General features: G+C 50.7%; 1 protein-coding gene across 2 annotated transcripts in view; it reads left to right on the forward strand.

Moving 5' to 3' along the window:
* LOC142292299 (putative N-acetylated-alpha-linked acidic dipeptidase) overlaps positions 1–24,452 on the forward strand; it is a 166,250-nt gene that overhangs the window by 87,160 nt on the left and 54,638 nt on the right. The window contains exons 1-2 of one of the 2 annotated variants that reach the window (XM_075337570.1): positions 13,576–13,740; positions 20,406–20,507. In XM_075337570.1, the coding sequence (XP_075193685.1) occupies positions 13,591–13,740; positions 20,406–20,507 (252 nt within the window). In that variant the 5' untranslated portion in view covers positions 13,576–13,590. Of the gene's footprint in view, positions 1–13,575; positions 13,741–20,405; positions 20,508–24,452 lie in introns of those variants that run through there. The other variant, XM_075337569.1, reaches the window with a different exon arrangement.

Genomic DNA, 24,452 nt, shown 5'->3' on the forward strand with positions numbered 1-24,452 from the left:
TGTAATGCGGGGCCCTATTTGTGACTACCTGGCCCGGCCAGGGCGTCACAGTCGCTATATAGAACAGTTTCCTTCTATGATTCTTTACTTTTGCAACTGGGTAAATTACTCTGGTTATTATGGTTGCTCTGTTGGCAACAAGTATTGAGTGATTTATCGTGGCATGACCTCTGGCCACACTTCTCTCTAGTACTTGCTATCCTTAAGCTGGTGTCACACATAACGACGACGACAACGACGTCGCTGCTACGTCACCATTTTCTGTGACGTTGCAGCGACGTCCCGTCGCTGTCGCTGTGTGTGACATCCAGCAACGACCTGGCCCCTGCTGTGAGGTCGCCGGTCGTTGCTGAATGTCCAGCTTCATTTTTTGGTCGTCACTCTCCCGCTGTGACACACACATCGCTGTGTGTGACAGCGAGAGAGCGACGAAATGAAGCGATCAGGAGCCGGCACTGGCAGCTGCGGTAAGCTGTAACCAGCGTAAACATCGGGTAACCAAGGGAAGACCTTTCCCTGGTTACCCGATGTTTACGCTGGTTACCAGCCTCCGCCCTTGCTGCCAGTGCCGGCTCCTGCACTGTGACATGTGGCTGCAGTATGCATCGGGTAATTAACCCGATGTATACTGTAGCAAGGAGAGCAAGGAGCCAGCGCTAAGCAGTGCGCGCGGCTCCCTGCTCTCTGCACTGTGACATGTAGCTGCAGCACACATCGGGTTAATTAACCCGATGTGTACTGTAGCAAGGAGAGCAAGGAGCCAGCGCTAAGGGTATGTGCGCACGTTGCTTTTTACCTGCTTTTTACCTGCTTTTTTGCTGCTTTTTCTTCTGCGCTGTTTAATGCCAAAATGGATGTGTTCTTCTATTCAAGCAAAGTCTATGGGAATTTGGGTTTCTTGTTCACACTATGTTGTTCAAAATGCTGCCTTTTTGTGGCAGAACTTTGGTCAAAAACTCAGCTTTTCAAAGAAGCAACATGTCAATTGTTTTTGCCATTTGGGTTTTGCACTGCAAAGCTGAGTTTTTGACCAAAGTTCTGCCACAAAAAGGCAGCATTTTGAACAACATAGTGTGAACAAGAAACCCAAATTCCCATAGACTTTGCTTGAATAGAAGAACACATCCATTTTGGCATTAAACAGCGCAGAAGAAAAAGCAGCAAAAAAGCAGGTAAAAAGCAGGTAAAAAGCAACGTGCGCACATACCCTAAGCGCGGCTCCCTGCTCTCTGAACTGTGACATGTAGCTGCAGCACACATCGGGTTAATTAACCCGATGTGTGCTGCAGGAGAGCAAAGAGCCAGCGCTAAGCGCGGTTCCCTGCTCTCTGAACATGTAGCACAGCGACGTTATGATCGCTGCTTCTGCTGTGTTTGACAGCTAAGCAGCGATCATAACAGCGACTTACAAGGTCGCTGTTACGTCACCGAAAATGGTGACGTAACAGCGACGTCGTTGTCGCTGTCGTTTAGTGTGACACCAGCTTAAAGCATACAATTATATTGAAAAAAACCTTTTTATATATATATAATTAACCTTTGCACTTTGCCCATATCTTTGTATGTTTAGCATACAATCACTTTCGTGACGCCCCTTTCTTCCAGTCAATGGTGGTGTTTTTTTTAAAAAATATATGCATAAAATGTTTATTTATTTGTTTTTTTAATTGAATATCAATAAAGACTGTGTGTTTTTTATGACCTCTTGTTCGGTTTCCTTTTTTTGGTGCTATATATTAAAATCCGAATGGTCCTATTGGTCCAATATACCCCCACACTGATGACTATAACCTTATGATAGTTGCACAATATAACTAATGTTCCTTGATACATGATTCTGTTGGTGTGGTATGGGTTTTGTTCTCTAATAATTGGTGTTTATCTCTATATATAGTAGATAACAGTAGTGCTGCAGATCCTTGATTCTCAGGATTAGTTGGGGGGTCATAGAAATCAAACCTTCACAGATCATAAAAGTGAGGGCATTTCCTAGAAACATACCATCACGCAACATAAGAATACCCCTTTATTTTTTAGCACAATGTCTGTTGTGGATGATATGTATAATGGAGCACTCTACATGGTTGCACATGGCCTCATCTCTGCAGCTGAACAAAGACAATGCTTTACTGTCCTGACAATAAAGAAGCAACCCAGAAATGACCATCAGTATAAAGTCATAAACACTGAATGGCGGGACTGTTTCTTTTGGGGGGTATGCAGCTAGTGAGATCATATTGAGTGATGATAGCACAAGGAGAGGAGTGTGCTGACTTTTTGAGAGACAGTGACCTGTCGATTCTTAGATGACTAAAGGCTACTTTACACGCTGCGATATCGGTACCGATATCGCTGGCGTGGGTACCCGCCCCCATCTGTTGTGCGACACGGGCAAATCCTCACACTACTTACCTGCCCGGCGACGTTGCTGTGACCGGCGAACCGCCTCCTTTCTAAGGGGGTGGTTCGTTTAGCGTCACAGCTGCGTCACTGAACCGCCGCCCAATAGAAGCGGAGGGGCGGAGATGAGCGGGACGAACATCCCGCCCACCTCCTTCCTTCCGCATAGCGGCCGGGAGGCAGGTAAGGAGAGCTTCCTCATTCCTGCGGCGTCACACCGAGCGATGTGTGCTGCCGCAGGAACGAGGAACAACCTCGTTACTGCTGCAGTAACGATTTTTGAGAATGGACCCCCATGTCACCGATGAGCGATTTTGCACGTTTTTGCAACGATGCAAAATCGCTCATAGGTGTCACACGCAACGGCATCGCTAATGCGGCCGGATGTGCGTCACCAATTCCGTGACCCCAACGACTTCGCATTAGCGATGTCGTAGCGTGTAAAGCCCGCTTTAGGCCCCTTTCACACTGCGTTCCTCTCCCTATTCAGTGCTCCCGTCAGTGCTTCCATCCGAACTCCCCGCAAAACGGTTTTCAGATGTATGCGCCGACCGGGCCATTGACTATAATGGTGCAGATGCATGAACTGCAGCTCTACTTCTAGGGGCCCCCATTGATTTTGAGGAAGTAGAAACTGCTGCATGAGTGAGAGGCGTAGGCCTCTTGCTCCCAGTACCCTGGCACTACAGACAAAAGACAATTTTGAGACCCTACTTGGAGTCTCAACATTTCCAAAAATTAAGGTCCGGCAACAAGAAAAGTGGCAACAATTTCCACAGACTACAAATAGCCCAATAAAGCAACATGGATGCTTGGATAGCAAAACCTGAACTAACATTTCTACCTTCACCAGACAGGAAGATGACAGACAGGCAAAGGCCTCTTGCTCCCAGAATCCTCGCATTACAGACAAAAGACAAGTGGCAACAATTGGCAGAGACTAAAAATAGTGGAATGCCGCAACATGGATGCTTGGAATCCAAGACCTGAACTAACATTTCTACCTTCACCAGAGACAGCAAGATGACAGACAGGTGTAAGCCCCTTGCTCTAAGAACATTGGCACTACACCATCACCTAGTCTGCACAGTCTGGGACTGGGGTGGTAAAGTCATTGGACATCCATAACTTTTTCATCTTTATGAACATTAGGTGGTCTACACATTCAGGGGACAGCCAGATGCACTTTTCCGTCAATATACCACCAGCAGCGCTGAAGACAAATTCTGAGAGAATGCTGGTTGCCGGGCAGGCCAAAGCTTCCAAGGCATGACTGGCAACCTCAGGCCACTCTTCCATTTTTGAAGATCAAAATGTAAAAAGGTCCAGTCTGCCCCTATTGGGATCAATATTGAGCTCCAGATACTCCTGCACACTCCTTTCCAGTCATTCACTATGTGTTAAACTTCTACTCTGTTCAGCTGGTGCATGCGATGGTCTAATACATGTGTGCCAAACCTCACAGAAATTGCTTCTGCCACTTGTACTGCTGCTGCTAATTTTCTGCGTTGACAACGTGACGTTCCCAGGGTTGAAACTCTTGTATGCACGCTGTGTGCCTCACTACTGCCTTATAGAAAACTGTTAAAATGATCTACAAGTTTTGTTTGACACCCCAGCATTCACATGTCCCTTTCCAGTGGGGGATGCCTCTTGCTAAATTTACTCTTGTACGAAGGATCTAACACAGTGGCAACCCAGTAGTCAGCACAATTTCTAATACTAACAATTCGGACATCATGTTGCAGATATTGCAGCAAGAAGGCGATCTTGTGTCTGACGCTTCCGTGATGTGTCCTGGCGTTTTCATTTTAAAAATCAATAGATGCATGAGTGACAGGCATAGGCCTCTTGTTCCCAGAACCCAGGCACTACAGACAAGACACAACTTAGAGACCCATATTGGAGTCATGATATTTAAAAACATAGCAGGCAGACAGCAGGACAGTGGCATCAATTTCCCCCTCCCATTTTCCCATAGTGTGTTTGCACACCAGGGAAGAATGGTCCATGTAACACACATGATGTGGGCTGGCATTTTCATTTAAAAAAAAAATCAAGAGATGCATGAGTGACAGGCATAGGCTCTTGCTCCCAGAATCCTGGCACTACAGACAATACACAACTTGGAGACCCATATTGGAGTGTTGATATTTAAAAACATTGTAGGCAGGCAGCAGGACAGTGGCATCAATCCCCCCCCCCATTTCTCCATAGTGTTTTTGCGCAGCAGGGAGGTATGGTCCATGCAACACACAGGATGTGGCCTCGGTGTCTCACATGGGTCAAAAATACCAGGCACGGACAATTCCGTAACAGCTGAGGGGCTCTCATTCACCCTGACTGTGGCAGGTAAGCTAGTGGAAGTTCTGTGGTCAGAGACCTGTGTGAGAATAGTTTCGACGGTGACACAGGAGGAGGAAGAAGCAGAAGACATGGTTTATATGATGGACAGTGGTTGGTAAGCCCATTAGTCTGCATTTTAGTGCAGTTAGATTCCCATAGTAATGCTTTAACATGCCCCGGTTGCATGTAGTAGTCAAATTATTGAATTTTTGCCTCTACTGATTGGTTGTTTACAATGTTGGCAGATAACGAAAGTTGGGTCAACCTTCGCAGTTTCAAAAAAGGCCGAACTGCAGACTCGTGACCGCTGTTGGCCACAGCCAGAGTTGTAGCTAAGGATATTTGTATGGGAATTGCCAACGTAACCTATTCGGCTTCCTCCTCCTCATCTGCTGAGCTACACACCTGCGTGCCTCTGGGTTCACACCAAGTGGGATCTACAAATTCATCATCAGGGTCTATGTTGTCCCACTTCTCCTCTTCTTGACCTGACATCACAGAACAGTATGCATGCGTCTCAGGTTTCTGAGTCTCATCATCATCACCTCCATCCCCGGGGGTTAACGTCAGTTGACGAGGGTCGGGAACCTGCTCATACCCTACTTTGTCCAGGCCGGGATCCAACTGACAAAGATTTTGGGCATCGGTGCAGATGCTTTCCTCCTCTTGAGTCTGGGAATCTTTGGAGCAGACCTCTGATGCCCAAGGGATACTGTTAGGGTCAGGTGGACGGGCAGACCCAGGAGGTGGATCCACTGGGCCGAACTCCTTGATGATGGTAAGGGGTCCGGTAGCTGGAGCACTACAGGTAGCAGGGCAGTCCGTGCACAAGAGTATAATGGAGAAGTCCCTGGGACCACGGAGTCACTGATGGTAGTCCGGGTGACGGAGCTCAGGTTCGGAAGCCGAGATGATGTCAGGCGGAGTCCGGAACCGTTGGAGCGAGATGACGGGTCATCACAGGGATCCGAGATGGTACGGACTGTCAGGATGGCAGATAAGCAGCGTTCGGGGTGCGGGATGCGGCAGGACCGGATGGCGAGGCAGGATCGGCTCTAGAAGAGAGATACGTAAGTATGGCAGAGAGACACAAGGAGACCTGACTCCTAGCTTGGGAAACACGAAGATCAGGCCCCGCCCACTTGGACATTAAACCCCTTTATACCCTGTACCTGTGTGCTTCATTTCCTGTCAATGGACGCTGGCCCTTTAAGAAAGGGTCAATGACCGCGCGCGCGCCCTAATGCGCATGCGCGCGGCCCGGGTGCCAGAAGCCAGAGCAGGAAGCTGAGAGGAGGAAGCAGCAGAGCCAGGCTGGGGCTGAGACGCCGACGGGCGCCGGGAGCGGGGACCAGGACGCCTGGGAAGCGCCGGCAATGGATGCTGGAGCGCGGGGAGCGGTGGAGACCGGACTGAGGAACCGGGGAGCGAGGCAGGGGAGCCGGGGAGCGTGACAGGTGAGCCGGGGAGCAGCGCAGGGGACCCGGGGAGCGTGACAGTACCCCCCCCCCACGCCCCCCTCCCCGCAACCGGGACAGGAAGGCACGGATCAGCGGAGTACCCACATTCTCCCGGGGCTCCCAGGACCTATCCTCAGGACCATACCCTGCCCAGTCCACCAGGAAGAACTGTCGACCCCGTACGGTCTTCATGGCCACGATATCCCTTACCGCATAGATGTCGTCATCGGCTATAGGAGGAGGAGCCGAACTGGCAGCAGCGGAGAAGGGACCAAGGACAACCGGCTTGAGCAGGGAGACGTGGAAGGAGTTGGGTATCCTCATCGTGGCCGGGAGCTGGAGCTTGTAGGAGACCTCATTGATTTTGCTGAGGACTTTAAACGGCCCGATGTAGCGAGGACCCAGCTTGTAGGATGGTATCTTCAATCGGACGTACTTGGAAGCAAGCCAGACTAGATCACCAGGAGAGAAACACGGAGGGTCCAGACGTCTCTTGTCTGCATGTCTCTTCATCCGCAGGGTAGCACGCCCAAGGGACGCCTTGACAGAGTCCCAAATGGTTGCAAAGTCACGGGCTACAGCATCAGCAGCAGGGACATCCGAAGAAGGGGATACAGGCAATGGAACGGAGGGCTGAAGTCCGTAAACAACATGAAAGGGAGAGCTGGAGGAGGACTCACTGACGTGGTGGTTATGGGAGAACTCAGCCCAAGGAAGAAGCGTGGACCAGTCGTCGTGATGGGCGTTGACGTAGTGTCGTAAGAAGGAGGTCAAGATTTGATTGACCCTTTCCACTTGGCCATTAGACTGAGGATGGTAGGCAGAAGAAAAGTCCAGAGTCACTCCCAGATGTTTGCAGAGGGCCCTCCAGAAGCGGGAGGTGAACTGAGTTCCTGTGTCGGACACGAGGTGTGATGGAAAGCCATGCAAGCGGAAGATGTGATGTATATAGGTGTCCGCGAGTTCCTGAGCAGAGGGCAGTCCAGCCATAGGGACGAAATGAGCCATTTTAGAGAACCGGTCCACCACGACCCATATGACTGTGTGTCCGGAGGACAATGGCAAGTCCGTAATAAAGTCCATTGCAATGTGTTGCCACGGAACTGAGGGTATAGGCAGAGGCAGAAGACGGCCATATGGCAGGTGTTTGGGCGTCTTGTTCCTGGCACAAGAGGAGCAGGCAGAGACAAAAGCAGCGACGTCCGTGCGAAGGGATGGCCACCAGTAATGACGTACAATCGCACTCCATGTTCTCTTTTGACCAGCATGACCGGCTGTTTTCGAGGCATGGCCCCAGTGTAACACTTTTTGCCTATTAGTCTCAGAGACAAAGGTCTTCCCGGGCGGTATCTGGGCCAGAGTGACAGGAGCCACCGGAATGATTTTACTTGGGCAGATGATGGGCTGGGATGTCTCCTCCTCCTGCTCCATGGGCAAGAAAGACCTGGACAAGGCATCAGCGCGTACATTCTTGTCCGCGGGTTGGAAATGGAGCTGGAAATCGAACCTGGCAAAGAACAAGGACCACCTGGCTTGCCGTGGGTTCAGTCGCTGAGCGGACCGCAGGTATTCCAGGTTCTTGTGGTCCGTGTAAATGATTACGGGGTACACTGCTCCTTCCAGAAGGTAGCGCCATTCCTCCAGAGCCAGTTTTACTGCCAATAGCTCTCGGTCACCGATGGTGTAGTTGCGTTCAGGTGCTGAGAAGCTCTTGGAGAAGAAACCGCAAGTCACCATCTTCCCGGAGGAGGACTTCTGCATGAGCACTGCTCCGGCTCCCGAGGAGGAGGCATCCACCTCCAAGGTGAACTGGCGGTTTAACTCCGGACGATGGAGCACAGGAGAGGAGGCAAATGCCCGCTTCAGAGAGCCAAACGCGGCGTCGGCCGCAGGTGACCAGTCCTTTGGATTAGCCTCCTTCTTGGTCAAGGCGGAGAGAGGAGCGGTCAGAGCAGAGAAGTGAGGGATGCACTGGCGGTAGTAGTTGGCGAATCCCAGAAAGCGTTGGATTGCCTTCAGTCCAGAAGGAGGAGGCCAGTTGAGAATGGAGGAGACCTTCTTTGGATCCATCTGCAGTCCGGTATCGGAGATGATGTAACCCAGGAAGGGGAGAGAAGACTGCTCAAAGACACACTTCTCGTACTTGGCGTACAGACGATTCTCTCTCAGTCTTTGTAGAACCAGCTGCACGTTCTCTCTGTGGGTCTGGAGATCCGGAGAGAAGACAAGGATATCATCCAGATACACCACCACACAGACGTAAAGAAGGTCCCGGAAAACGTCGTTCACCAATTCTTGAAAGACTGCTGGTGCGTTACACAGACCGAAGGGCATCACGCAGTATTCATAGTGCCCATCGCGAGTATTGAACGCGGTCTTCCATTCGTCCCCAGAGCGGATGCGGACCAGGTTGTAGGCACCCCGAAGGTCCAATTTGGTGAACACACGAGCTCCTCTAAGCCGGTCAAACAATTCGGGGATGAGCGGCAGAGGGTACTTGTTTTTCACGGTGATTTGGTTCAATCCCCGGTAGTCTATACATGGGCGTAAGTCGCCCTCTTTCTTCTTCACGAAGAAGAAGCCTGCTCCAGCAGGAGAGGAGGATCTCCGAATGAATCCCCTTGCCAGGCTCTCTGTGATGTAAGTAGACATGGCCCTTGTTTCGGCTGGAGACAATGGATATATCCGTCCTCGAGGTGGTGTTGTTCCCGGGAGCAGGTCGATGGCACAATCGTACGGACGATGTGGCGGAAGTACCTCAGATTCCTTTTTATCAAAGACGTCCGCGAAGGACCAATAGGCCGAGGGCAGTCCTGGTAGGTTCTCTGGAACCGGAGGTCGTCGGATGGGTTGTATGGTCTTCAGACAGTTCTCATGGCACGAAGAGCCCCATCGGGTGATTTCACCAGTGCCCCAGCTGACTGATGGTTCGTGTGTCCGTAACCAGGGAAGTCCCAGCAGGATTTGATGGGACATGTGTGGGAGGACGTAGAGAGCGATGTTCTCGGTGTGCAGGGCACCGATACGCAGTTCGACCGGCCTGGTGATCCAGGAGATGGTGTCAGATAGGGGTTTCCCATCCACAGAGGCAATCACGAGGGGTTTGTCAAGTGGAGTAACAGGCACCTGGTACTTGTCCACCGTGGCCTGCTGGATGAAATTGCCTGCTGCCCCGGAATCGAGGTACGCCTCAGCCGTGAACCGCGTCTCTCCCGTTGTCACTTGCACAGTCCACGTAACCGGGTCTGAGAGAGTCCCAGCACCTAGGGTGGCCTCTCCTACCAACCCTAGGCTTTGGAGTTTCCCGGCCTCTCTGGACAGGAGCGTAGTAGGTGTGTGCCCTCTCCGCAGTAGAAGCAGAGGCCCTTGGCGAGCCGCTCTGCTCGACGTTGTTCAGACTGCCGCACACGGTCGATCTGCATGGGCTCGTGGACGGAGACACCAGATGCCGTTGACTGTAGTACGGCGGGCTTCTGCGGAGGAGAGAAATGCCGTACCGGACGTCTCTCACGGGACACCTCTTTGGATCGCTCTTGAAAGCGAATGTCCACTCGAGTCGCTAGGGTAATCAGGGCATCCAGGGTGGACGGTACGTCACGACCAGCCAGCTCATCTTTAATTCGACCTGAGAGTCCTTCCCAGAAGGCGGCGGTTAGGGCCTCGTTGTTCCAGCCGAGTTCCGAAGCCAAGGTGCGAAAACGGATTGCGTATTGACCCACCGTCAGAGTCCCCTGACGTAACCGGAGAAGAGATGAAGCAGACGCGGAGGCGCGTCCGGGCTCGTCAAAGGTGCCACGGAATGCCTGCAGGAACTCCTGGATGTTCGTGGTCACAGGATCCTCCTTTTCCCACAAGGGGTTCATCCACGCCAGTGCCTCACCCTCTAGATGGGACATGATGAAGGCGACCTTGGCTTGGTCGGAGGCAAACAAATGCGGCAGCTGCATGAAATGGAGGGAGCATTGGTTTATGAAACCCCTGCAGGTCTTGGGATCTCCGGCGTACCGGGGTGGTGAGGCCAAACCAAGTCTGGAAGCATCCGAAGAGGCTGCCACGGGGGCTGGAGCCGTGGATTGGCTAGTGGAAGCCCGAGACGCTGAAGATGTAATTGACGCTTGTAGCGTGTTCAGGCGGGCGTCCACCGAAGTCATGAAGTTCAGCATGCGGGTCTGGGTCTCACGCTGGCGTTGGAGTTCCTCCTGCAAGGCCGCTAGTGCTTCAGCGGGATCCATGGCCTGATCTTACTGTTAGGGTCAGGTGGACGGGCAGACCCAGGAGGTGGATCCACTGGGCCGAACTCCTTGATGATGGTAAGGGGTCCGGTAGCTGGAGCACTACAGGTAGCAGGGCAGTCCGTGCACAAGAGTATAATGGAGAAGTCCCTGGGACCACGGAGTCACTGATGGTAGTCCGGGTGACGGAGCTCAGGTTCGGAAGCCGAGATGATGTCAGGCGGAGTCCGGAACCGTTGGAGCGAGATGACGGGTCATCACAGGGATCCGAGATGGTACGGACTGTCAGGATGGCAGATAAGCAGCGTTCGGGGTGCGGGATGCGGCAGGACCAGATGGCGAGGCAGGATCGGCTCTAGAAGAGAGATACGTAAGTATGGCAGAGAGACACAAGGAGACCTGACTCCTAGCTTGGGAAACACGAAGATCAGGCCCCGCCCACTTGGACATTAAATCCCTTTATACCCTGTACCTGTGTGCTTCATTTCCTGTCAATGGACGCTGGCCCTTTAAGAAAGGGTCAATGACCGCGCGCGCGCCCTAATGCGCATGCGCGCGGCCCGGGTGCCAGAAGCCAGAGCAGGAAGCTGAGAGGAGGAAGCAGCAGAGCCAGGCTGGGGCTGAGACGCCGACGGGCGCCTGGAGCGGGGACCAGGACGCCTGGGAAGCGCCGGCAATGGATGCTGGAGCGCGGAGAGCGGTGGAGACCGGACTGAGGAACCGGGGAGCGAGGCAGGGGAGCCGGGGAGCGTGACAGGTGAGCCGGGGAGCAGCGCAGGGGACCCGGGGAGCGTGACAGATACAATGGGTGAATAGCTCTGCAGACACACCCATGTCTGGTTCCCCATAGTCAGTTTGTCGGTTGGAGATTTGTATCATGGGGGGAAACAAGTGTAATCAGGGTGGCACCTCTGAGGAATTAACTGTTTGTATTTTTGAGGTGCAGGAAGAGGAGGAGAGGCCATTTACTTCAGCGATTCTCATCCAGTCTAGCACATGCTGTTTATCAGCCTCATTTAGAAGTTGAAATGATGTGCGGCTGCCAAAGAAGTCTAGTGGAGTAGGCTGTAGAGCAGGGGTGGGGAACCTCCGGCCCGCGGGCCGTATACGGCCCGTGACGACTTTTTATGCGGCCCCCGGGCACATTCCCGGGGACCATTGTGCTTTGGTGGCAGCCGCGCTTTTCCCGGCTGCCGGCCCTTTAAATCCCACAGCCTGATGCCCTGTGGGTAGATGCTAGAATGTACGGGCTCTCTCCAGATCCTGACTTCCAGGACCTGACTGCAGCCCATACATTCTAGGCTTATCCCCGGCCTGTGTGCTCTGGTGGGCGGGTAAGCAGCAAGCTGCGATAAAGTCACACAGAAGAGCTGCAGCAGGTTTACCAGCCTCCCGAAACTGTGCTGTGTGTGTGTGACTCTCCCTCCCCCTCACTGCGAGTACTCAACCCATCGCTGCCCCCCCCCCCCCGCTCAGTGCTGTGTACACCCTCGTACTGTGTGTACCCCCCAATGCTGTGTGTACCCCCCAATGCTGTGTGTACCCCCTCGTGCTGTGTACCCCCTCGTGCTGTATGTACCCCCCAATGCTGTGTGTACCCCCTTGTGCTGTATGTACCCCCTAGTACAGTGTGTACCCCCTAGTACAGTGAGTACCCCCTAATGCTGTGTGTACCCCCTAATGCTGTGTGTACCCCCTAATGCTGTGTGTACCCCCTAATGCTGTGTGTACCCCTTAATGCTGTGTGTACCCCTTAATGCTGTGTGTACCCCCTCATGCTGTGTACCCCCTCATGCTGTGTACCCCCTCATGCTGTGTACCCCCTCATGCTGTGTACCCCCTCGTGCTGTGTACCCCCTCGTGCTGTGTGTACCCCCTCGTGCTGTGTGTACCCCCTCATGCTGTGTACCTCCTAGTACAGTGTGTACCCCCCAGTGCTGTGTACCCCCAGGTGCTGTGTGTACCCCCTAGTGCTGTGTGTACCCCCTAGTGCTGTGTACACCCCAGTGCTGTGTGTACCCCCTCGTGCTATGTGCCCCCTAGTGCAGTGTGTACCACCTAGTGCAGCGAGTACCCCCTAGTACAGTGAGTACCCCCTAATGCTGTGTGTACCCCTTAATGCTGTGTGTACCCCCTAATGCTGTGTACCCCTTAATGCTGTGTGTACCCCCTCGTGCTGTGTACCCCCTCGTGCTGTGTGTACCCCCTCATGCTGTGTACCTCCTAGTACAGTGTGTACCCCCCAGTGCTGTGTACCCCCAGGTGCTGTGTGTACCCCCTAATGCTGTGTACACCCCAGTGCTGTGTACCCCCTCAGCGCGGTGTAACCCCTCACTGCTGTCCGTGCCCCCCCTAGTGCTGTCTGTACCCCCTGGGTGATGTCTATGCCCCCCCACCAGTGCTGTCCGCACCACCTAATGCTGTCCATGCTGCCACCAGTGCTGTCCATGCCACGGTGAGTGCTGCCTGTGTCCCCCTTATGCTGTCCATGCTCCCCAGTGCTGTGTGCCACCCCTCAGTGCTCTTAACTCGCTACTGCTGTCTGTACCCTCCCACTGCTTTCTATGCTCCCCAGTCCGTGCTCTCCTATTGATGTCTATGTTCCCCCAGACCTGTCTGTCTCCCTAATGCTGCCACCCAGTGCAGTCCGTGCTGCCACCCAGTGCAGTGCGTGCTGCCACCCAGTGCAGTGCGTGCTGCCACCCAGTGCAGTGCGTGCTGCCACCCAGTGCTGTGCGTGCTGCCACCCAGTGCTGTGCGTGTCCCCAGTCATGTCTGTGCCACCGCCAGGGCTGTCCATGCCCCCTACTGATGTATATGCCCCAGCCCCTCCTGTGATGTATATGCCCCAGCCCCTCCTGTGATGTATATGCCCCAGCTCCTCCTGTGATGTATATGCCCCAGCCCCTCCTGTGATGTATATGCCCCAGCCCCTCCTGTGATGTATATGCCCCAGCCCCTCCTGTGATGTATATGCCCCAGCCCCTTCTGTGATGTATATGCCTCAGCCCCTCCTGTGATGTATATGCCCCAGCCCCTCCTGTGATGTATATGCCCCAGCCCCTCCTGTGATGTATATGCCCCAGCCCCTCCTGTGATGTATATGCCCCAGCCCCTCCTGTGATGTGTACTCCCAGTGTCTCCTGTAATTTATGCGCCCTGGCCCCTCCTGTGATGTGTATGCCCCCAGCATCTCCAGACAGAGACAAACCTGGAAAAGCAGCTGTGAGAAACAAGATGATCAATATCACCGAACATTACAATCGCACCAAAGAGAAGCAGCTCCGGCCACCACAATAGGGGTGAGTTAATCGTTTGACCAAATATAGCAGGGTTATTTTTCAGGTTGATAATGTTGTGCGGCCCCCAAAGGTTAGTAGGAAATTCCAAATGGCCCCCGGCAGTAAAAAGGTTCCCCACCCCTGCTGTAGAGTAATGGACGCTCTTTTTTCTCTTGGGATAGGAGGATCTGATGTTTGCTCACTAGAGCTTTCACTAACAGAACTTCCCACACATACACTTACAACACACCACCTATTCACTCTCTACCACAACCTCTTCGTGCTTTATCACACATGGTTGATGTACCCTTCCTCATTAAAGCAGATGTTTAGCAACCCTACGGCGACACCTGACACAAAAGATAAATTAGTTGGCAATATTGTGAAGTCACTAAAAAGTACCAATAGCTAGAAATGTTGTTCACTGCGTAATTTTGAGTAGATACTGAAAAGTGCCAAGACCTTTTTACCTAGTTCATTAGCAAATTTACAGCTGGCAATACTAACTACAATATCTAGAAATGTGATTAACTGCGTAATTTTGAGCAGGCAATGAAAACTGCCAAGACCGTTTTAGCTAGTTCACTAGTAAATTTTCAGCTGGTACTACTAACTAACAATGCCTAGAAATGTGATTGACTGCATAATTTTGAGCAGGCAATGAAAACTGCCAAGACCATTTTAGTTAGTTCACTAGCAAAATTACAGCAGGCAGTACTAACTAACAATAACTACAAATGTGATTGACTGCGGAATTTTGAGCAGGCAATGAAAACTGCCAAGACCTTTTTACCTAGTTTACTAGCAAATTTACAGCAGGCACTACTAACTAACAATACCTACAAATGTGATTAACTGTCTAATTGGGAGTATGCTGTAATAAGTAGCAATAGCTATTTAGATCCTTTAATGTCAAATCTTTAGCAGGCACTGACAAATAGCTAGCTTTATTTTCTAAAAGATTTTTATATGGAAGAAGAAAACCTTGTTTTCAAAAATACATTTAACCCTAAAATTCTAATTTAAAGTACAGTTCATCTTCTGATGATGGCCTTAAATTTTACCATCCCATCCTTTCGATTTCCCAAAAGGTAAGTTGCCTTCAGAGGTGAAGGGCAAGACCAGCAAATTTGCGACCAGCAAATACCCGTGACTGTTACTAGGGCTTATTTTTGGAGTAGGGCTTATATTTCAAGCTTTCAAAAATCCTGTAAAATCCCGCTAGGGCTTATTTTCAGGGTAGGTCTTATTTTCAGGGAAACAGGGTATTTATTGGTCCTTTACATACTTGTGTGTCGTTGTGCAACTATTGTAGCCGCCCATTACACAGTCCAGGACTTAAATCGTTAACAATTCTATGGTAATTTCTCCAACTGATGTCATTTTTTTTTCTTGACCTTCTGAGATGTGACTTTCACAATTAATCACCGCAGAGATGAAGGCAGCTGATACGTTCAGCTGCTTTGATGAATAGCGTCTGGCCATGATCTAAAGCTCTTTCTTTTCTCTGTTTTTTATTCCCCTAGCAGTTTCCATTAAACACATGCAGACAGCGGCTCTGTCCTTCATTAGGATTCCTGTTATATAGGAGCGGTATACAATGCGGGACAATGGCTCATCATTGTGTTGGGAGGTAGCCAAGGTGCATGTCAATTGATTTTGTGTTTTAAGAAATGCAGAAAACTGTCTCAACTCTTAAAGTGACCCTTGAAGTAAAAAGAGTGAGCTTTGCCCCCAAAGTGGACGCATCTGTAAAGAGGAGAAAACGCTGGTCTCTACTTCACCAGACTGAACCTGTGGTTGTAATCCACCCCAGACAGGGGGTGTGACACTTATGTGGCGCCCTGGACAAGCCAGGGGCCACAGAGAACAACACCAACACACCCCGCACTCCCGGTCAGGCACACCTAAGTCAGACACAAAACCCTTGTTGCCTTCCTCCAGGGGCTGATGATCACACCAGGGGGTGGGCCAGGCGGTTGGTCCCGCCCACCGAGGAGTTCACAGTCCTGGAGGCGGGAAAAGCAGGCAGATCAGCTAGGGAAGTGAAAGTGGAAAGAAGGAAGTGGCAATTAAGCAGCCTGAAGTTGGTGCGGGTGTGTGGCCCGGACGGATCAGCAAGGTTGGCAGACGGTGGTGACCGTCTGCAGGAGTGACCTATCTGAGTTTACCGTAAGGACCGTGGACGGGCGGTGGCCCGGCGGTACCGGACCGGTACACGAAGAGAAGTCAGCACCATCTGGCAGGGGCTTGAGGACCCCGGCAAGGCTAGGAGTCGCCGTGAATTTGCCAAATCCGTTAGCGAAGGGAACCTCCTGGGTTTCCCAGCAGCCAAGTCCCGAAAGAAGGCAACCGTCCAACCAAGAGAGGGAGACACCGCCACCGCCAAGGCAACCGTTTCTCAGGGCCAGAGCCTGCGGGCAAAAGGGGGCTCCTCCAGCCCATATCCAAGCTGGGGAGCGGGTTACCAGTGGGAACCCATCGGAACCGTTTACAGTACAAAGGTGCAGGGAAAGGCAGTCACCATCAACCTGCCGGGAGAAACAACACCGCAGCCGTCTGTGGGACCCGTCCATCCAGCCGTGTGTTTTACCGAGAACTGTGTCCTCATCATTGGCTGAGTGAGTATCACCGTGCCGTACGGCACAGCGCTGCCCCCGCGACCCTGCACCTCACCAGGCCCCGTAACCCGCCTGCCATCCATCCCTACCCCATCACCGGGTCCCGGGACAACCAACCCCCTAACCACGGAGGGGAGAACTAGCATCAAAGCTGCTCCCTGTCACCGCTCCCGGGATCCCTGTCCAGAGCAGCGGTGGTGTCACAACTTCACCACAACCGTGGGTGGCGTCACGGACAATATCAAATCCCCACAATCAAAAACCCTTTTCACTCACGGGCAAGGAACACCGCTCGAGTCCCCGGGATCCGGCCCACCGCTCGAGCCACCACCGAGCAGTAGCCGCAGCAGCGGCCGGACCCGAGCAGTGGGAGAGCGCAGCGTCCCCTCCTCCGCCCGCGACACTTACTTTGGTCGTCAGGGGAGTGTCCACCTCCTCACAGCCGGACACTGTCGTAGACATGGCAGCTAGGTCAAAACATCACACAGAGAGTATCTTTACAAAACAACATGGAACGGTTTATATGTTCTTCAACCTTTTTGATAGACATGGCCATTCCTATCTCGTTCTGCTGCCGCTGTTCCCTGGGATACTAATTCTGCCTAGCCCGCTGCCTGGAAATTAGCCTTCTAGTTGCCGAGCCTAAGCTTCTACTGAACACCAATCTCGGCTCCGTGGCTGCCCATGTCCAATCGCTGCCACGGATGGTTTTAGCCGCTCAAATTCCTTAAGCCTGTCCCAAGGAACTCTCTCACTTGGGCACGTCTGTCCAGTCCCTGGTCTCTTCTAAGCTCATCCTGAGGTGAGCCTTATGCTCCGGAAATTTTAGGATACCCCAACTGGCCCAAGTTACCAAGCACCATCCATACGCCCAGAACCCCTCTGCAGAACTAACTTCTCCCAGGCCTGTCTCACTAGCCAACCCTCTAGCTCCGTCACTCCTCCCATCCTGGCTCTCCTTTCCCTCACAAACTGGGAAGTACCTGCCACACTGTACTAAAACTGTCACATAGGATCAGTACAGGATAGGTAATGTAATGTACAGTATGCACACAGTGACTGCACCAGCAGAATAGTGAGTGTTTACTGCCCCCGTAGCAGCAGCCGAGCCGCTCGGATCCAGAGCCGCGGTGGCCCAAGGGGCCTCCGAACCTGGGGATCCCGCACGGACACTCGAAGTAAAAGGAGGGGCAATGTATATACAAGGGCATTAGGAAAGTTTGTGACGCCACCCACGGTGCGTAGTAAGTTGAGGTACCACCACTGCTGTTGGGGATGCCCGGTGGAGGTGGAATGGCAGCTAGGTGTTTTTAACCCCTCCGTGGGTAGGGTTTTTTTGCCCCGGGAGCCCGGTGATGGTGAGGGATGATGTAGGGGTGCCGTTGGGATGTAGAAGAGGGGTTTGCAGGGTACTCACACAGTCCTGAAATAACCACACCGACAGCTTGTAAACCAACGTTCCGAGCACCACTGCAGCTTGGAGGGAGCATGCTGGGGTCCATGCCCTTGGTGTTGCAGTTGGTCCGTAGCCCTCTCCTGGCACCTGTATTTTCTCTGTTGGACCCGGAAGCTTAAAACTTGTTGGGTCCCGCTCACCCGTGTGGCTAACGGAGGGAGCTTGCTCTCAGGGTTCACGCGTAGGATTTCTTTGGACTGTATTGGGTAAGTCCTATCCCATCGGTGCGCTAGTACCCCAATTTTGGAGCGGGTTGGGGATGACACTTGAAGTCTTCACCCCCGTCGGGTAAATTGCCAGGCTGCGTGGAGCTACTTCCCAGCCTGGGGTCCACGTACCCTGTCGTGCCCCGGCCCCTGCCCGGTGATAGCTCAAGGCTGCCGGCCGCCCTCCTCGGCAGTCCGTGCCCCTTGACCCTATCCCCTGCGACCAGGGTTCCAGCTCCTACCAGGCCCAGACCGTCTGCCACCTAGTACACAGGAGCCCTGCTCCTCTCCACTTCACTCCTCACTCTTCCACTGTCAACTGCTCAACTGTCACTTTCCTCACTTTTTCCTCACCAACCCCCATGTGGGCGGCTCTATTGCCTTCAGGCCCCCCAATGGTGCATCTGGTAGGTCAAAATGGGAAGTGTTTCTAGGGTTTTTGGATTGGCTCAGCTGTTTGCAACACCAAAAGACCAGGACCCATAACCAAGGAGGGTGGATACTGTGCTGAAGGGCAGATTGGAGAATACCCTGGGACGACCTGATAGGCCAGGGCATCACAAGTGCAGCTCTAGAGTATAATACAGGATGTAGCTCAGGATCAGTAATGTAATGTATGTACACAGTGACTGCACCAGCAGAATAGTGAGCGCAGCTCTGGTGTATAATACAGGAGGTAATGCAGGATCAGTACAGGATCAGTAATGTAATGTATGTACACAGTGACTGCACCAGCAGAATAGTGAGCGCAGCTCTGGTGTATAATACAGGAGGTAACTCAGGCTGAATATAGGATCAGTAATGTAATGTATGTACACAGTGACTGCACCAGCAGAATAGTGAGTGTAGCTCTGGTGTATAATACAGGAGGTAACTCAGGATCAGTACAGGGTCAGTAATGTAATGTATGTACACAGTGACCACACCAGCAGAATAGTGAGTGCAGCTCTGAAGTATAATACAGGATGTAACTCAGGATCAGTACAGGATCAGTAATGTAATGTATGTACACAGTGACCACACCAGCAGAATAGGGAGTGCAGCTCTGGTGTATAATACAGGAGGTAACTCAGGATCAGTACAGGATTAGTAATGTAATGTATGTGCACAGTGACTGCACCAGCAGAATAGTGAGTGCAGCTCTGGAGTATAATATAGGATGTAACTCAGGATCAGTAATGTAATGTATGTACACAGTGACTGCACCAGCAGAATAGTGAGTGCAGCTCTGGAGTATAATACAGGGTGTAACTCAGGATCAGTACAGGGTCAGTAATGTAATGTATGTACACAGTGACTGCACCAGCAGAATAGTGACTGCAGCTCTGGAGTATAATATAGGAGGTAACTCAGGATCAGTACAGGATCAGTAATGTAATGTATGTACACAGTGACTGCACCAGCAGAATAGTGAGTGCATCTCTGGAGAATAATACAGGAGGTAACTCAGGATCAGTACAGGATCAGTAATGTAATGTATGTACACAGTGACTGCATCAGCAGAATAGTGAGTGCAGCTCTGGAGTATAATACAGGATGTAACTCAGGGTCAGTACAGGATCAGTAATGTAATGTATGTACACAGTGACCGCACCAGCAGAATAATGAGTGCAGCTCTGGAGTATAATACAGAAGGTAACTCAGGATCAGTACAGGATCAGTAATGTAATGTATGTACACAGTGACTGCACCAGCAGAATAGTGAGTGCAGCTCTGGAGTATAATACAGAAGGTAACTCAGGATCAGTACAGGATCAGTAATGTAATGTATGTACATAGTGACTGCACCAGCAGAATAGGGAGTGCAGCTCTGGAGTTTAATACAGGAGGTAACTCAGGATCAGTACAGGATCAGTAATGTAATGTATATACACAGTGACTGCACCAGCAGAATAGGGAGTGCAGCTCTGGAGTATAATACAGGAAGTAACTCAGGATAAATAATGTAATGTATATACACATTGTCTCAACTTTTTTGGTACATTTTGTTTCCCATTTTATAAGCAAATGCCATCACATTATAAGTTTTTACTTGACATTGGATCGGTCAGGGACAACTGATATTCCTGAATTAGGACACATCCATAACGTGTATTTAAATTTTCCTCCCTATTCCCCAACTACCGATCATTGATAATGAAGGGTCTTGGTTGTAGCGGCGTGGTTGAACACACGGTCATTTTACTCTTCGATCTGGGATTATTTTCATTGTTCTGGCAGTTTACACTCATTACATATATCCGGAGTGAGCAGATAGTGCGCAGTATGCATGTGTAGGTATTATTTTCTTGCAGTGATTTATAGGCCACCTATAGTGTTATGACTTGTGTTATTTACCTGTCAACAAAGTACATTTGTGCGGTAGATCTATTTGTGTAACTCATCTGCTTGGCTTTTTTCTAGGTATTTAATACGTCTTTATTGGAGCCCACGCCACCAGGATATGAGAATGTTACTGGTGTTGTGCCACCATACAATGCATACTCAGCCGCGGGGACCCCTGAGGTAAGCAGCAATGATATTTACTGTATCACCCATCCAAAGAATAGAGGACAACTTTCAATTGATAGAAGTATCACTGATGGGACCACCACTCCAGAGAACAGGGCTTTGAAATACCCCTTTAGAATGTTGATGTTGCACCCTTACCCCATATATTCTCAGTTATATTTCCCCGATGAGGCGGCTTCTCGACACCATCAGTCCGAGTCAATAGTTGGAGGGAGAGTTAGGATGAGGAACTGGGAACCACTCGATCCCAAGACGCAAAGTTGAGATTACGGCAACAGAAATGGCAGAGTTGAAATTCATAAGAAAGTTGTCACGGTCAAGGATATAGTACAATACAAAGGGCATGGGAAAGGAATGCCTTATCTCTAGGAAAAGGGGGAAGTAGTGACCCCTGACAACTTGCACCTCACCCTCACTGCCCTCACCGACCCTATACAGGTTCCACACCTGTCGCCGAGCTGGATCCCTGACCGTAGGTAAGCCTGATCTGACCCCTAGTTAAGGATGATGGGTATGAGCGCTTGTCAACACTAGGAACACTTAAGGGGGACAAAAGGAAACAATACAGGGGAAATAAGGATGCTACCACCTGAGTCCAGGTAGATAGCAAAAGCAAACATTTATCTGAGAAGCAGCTACCAAAGAAGTCTCTGTAGAAACAGGAGACGACCGCTGCAGACCACAGCCGGGAACAACTATAAACTGCATCCAAACCACCCCAAGGTGAGGTTTATAAAAGAAGTCAGAGGCTGGCAACTGAGAGGAAAAACTGACAATTTCTCAAGGTCATAATGTTCACAGATGCAGAAACGGGGAACTGTCAGATAACAACACATGCTGCCAATCTTTGGTATATTATAGCTCTTGCTGCCACTGAATTGTGAACCATCCATGACACCTCCGTGACAAGCTGTGACACATACATAACAGAAATAGAGGAAAATCGATGATGAGAACCTAGTTAAGGAGCTCTGAGTTGCCAAACTGTATGGCACAGTTGACTCAGGAATCCAGCAGAGTTGCATGATCACAGTGTTTAATGCAGAGCTCGCAGCAAAATGTGTATCTCTGAAATAAAATTAGCAGAGCTGGGTTTGTCACAGAGTGCAAAGCATACCTGGCCTGCAGTATATTGGAATCACCTAGCGATGCAGCATAACCGGAGATATCCTATTTAGCTTGGGAGCATGATCTTCCAGAAGTGCACAAGGTTGCAGACAGACCTAAAGGAGAGCAAGAAGAGGACGTAGAGCCCGGAACTTTGTTCAGGAGGGGTAATATTCTTCTTAGGACAGTGCGTGCCACTGTTTGGCAGTCCTTAGATGTTACATGCCGTAAGCCTTACATATATAATTTTTTTTATTTGAGAAACATCAGTTAATCTGAAGCCCCTGGACCCCAATACACAAACTGTAACAAAACCCACCTAGTTCAGGTGTCTCTTAATATACAGCAGAAGCGCGTCTCGGCCTCCTTTGGTACCAAGAACTGGCTGTGACCAAAACCATTGGACCGCATATACTGTACCTACAGTGCACAGTAGAATGATTTTGCTGCAAACGATTAGTGCCCCATGATAGTGGTGGAAATCTGGCTCTTTTTTTGCCTAAAGTGAACTCTAAGGACTCCAATTTAGCAGTTGAGTTTTTAAGTAACTTTCCTTTTTTGTCTTGGGATATTCATTGACATTTTTTGCACCCAGTTTTTAAAGGGAACATGTCACCAGATTTGGTGACTATAAGCTGCGGCCACCACCAGTGGCCTCTTATATACAGCATTCTAACATACTGTATATAAGAGCCCAGGCCGCTGTGTAGAACGTAAAAATCACTTTATAATACTCACCTAAGGGGCAGTAAAGTGCAGACTGGTCGGAATGGTGTCTCCGTTTTCCCGTACTGGCGCCTCCTTTTTCGGCCATCTTTGTCCTCCTTCTTCTGAAGCCTGGATGCACGACGCGTCCTACATAATCTACACTAGCCGACATTGAGGTCCTGCGCAGGCTCACTTTGATCTGCCTTGAGCAGAGAAGATCAACAGTATTGTAGTGCGCATGTGCGGGACCGGCGAGTGTCAATGACGTAGACGCGTCATGCACCCAGGCTTCAGAAGAAAGAGGACAAAGATGGCTGGAAAAGGAGGCGCCAGTGTCGGAGAACAGAGACACCCATCCGACCAGTTGCACCGCACCGCCCGTTTAGGTAAGTATTATAAAGTGTTTTTTATGTTCTACGCAGCGGCCTGGGCTCTTGTATACAGTATTCTGGAATGTGGTATATAAGAGGCCACTGGTGGTGGCCGCAGCTTATAGGCCCCAAATCCGGTGACAGGTTCCCTTTAAAAATAGAGCGGTTCATGAATTTTGTGCAAATTAGTTTTTTTGTGTTTTTTATGTCTTTATAACAGAACATGCAGGTCTTTTTAACTAAAAAAATGAAAAACAAGTTAATGTAACAAAATTTGCAAAAAAACTGAAATGTACCAGAAAATCTCTCTAAGGTGTTAACTTGAGTACAATTGCGCTAAGAAAATGTAATGACTTTTAAAAAGTTTAAGATTAAATAGTAAGTTACGGTATGTGTAATGGGCGAGTAGAGGGCAGCCATGGCAGAGGTGCGCCTCATCAAACGGACCCCGCCGTGTTACAGGAAAATTGGGGTCTTGGGTGGGTGTGTGTGATGGTGTTACATTGGTGATACGCCTCTGCACACCGCACACTGCCGCTCAATATGGCAGGCCAAGACCAAATGGAATAGAGATGAACGAGAAGACCAGTGTCCAAAAATAAACTTTTCTTTACACTAAAAACTTGAGGAGCATATACATCAGATATCAGACACAACATTCAAGAACGCTTCTTCTCCATCTTATAGAAGGAACTTTATTTCTACACGTGACGGTAAATTATTTTTTCATTACATGGTATATCAGTCTAGCAAACCATTGCGGGAATCTCCATCTTCCTCTCTGAGGGACGCACAGGTGGAGGTGTGTCGCTACGGCCCCCCACAGCTATTCTCAATACCAGATTGCTTGATGAGGACCTCCTTAGCTGAGAAGCGTGGATACAACTCTTCACTGCTAGTCTCAAATTCCTTTTAAGATGGGCCACACGCTCTACTGCATATGCAAGTCGCCATAAGAGAATTAAGGTCCCAGCCTGGCCATCTTCTCCTCTATGGCCCTCAGGTTTGGCAACACTTCCACTTCTTATCTAGTAAAAGTATGTTTGCTATAGATAACACTTACCTGAGATAACAGATCCTTCTGTCACTTAACCCTAAGGTTAAGGTGTGAAGGTGTATGCGACAGGGCAGTAAAGCTGGGTTCACACATAGCGACAGCGACAACGACGTCGCTGTTACGTCACCATTTTCTGTGACGTAACAGTGACCTTGTATGTCGCTGTTATGATCGCTGCTTAGCTGTCAAACACAGCGACGCAACAGCGATCATAACGTCGCTACATGTGCAGAGAGCAGGGAGCCGCGCACACTGCTTAGCGCTGCCTCCCTGCTCTCCTAGCTACAGTACACATCGGGTTAATTAACCCGATGTGTACTGCAGCTACATGTGCAGAGAGCAGGGAGCCGGCACTGGCAGCGAGAGCGGACGCTGGTAACAAAGGTAAATATCGGGTAACCACCTTGGTTACCCGATGTTTACCCTGGTTACAGCTTACCGCAGCTGCCAGATGCCAGCTCCTGCTCCCTGCTTGCTTCATTTTGTCGCTCTCTCGCTGTCACACACAGCGATGTGTGCTTATCAGCGGGAGAGCAACAATAAAAAACGAACCAGGGCTGTGTGTAACGAGCAGCGATCTCACAGCAGGGGCCAGATCGCTGCTCAGTGTCACACACAGCGAGATCGCTAATGAGGTCACTGCTGCGTCACAAAAACCGTGACTCAGCAGCGATCTCAGCAGCGATCTCGCTGTGT

This window comes from Anomaloglossus baeobatrachus, chromosome 2 (assembly GCF_048569485.1).
Source record: "Anomaloglossus baeobatrachus isolate aAnoBae1 chromosome 2, aAnoBae1.hap1, whole genome shotgun sequence".
Classification (NCBI taxonomy): domain Eukaryota; kingdom Metazoa; phylum Chordata; class Amphibia; order Anura; family Aromobatidae; genus Anomaloglossus; species Anomaloglossus baeobatrachus.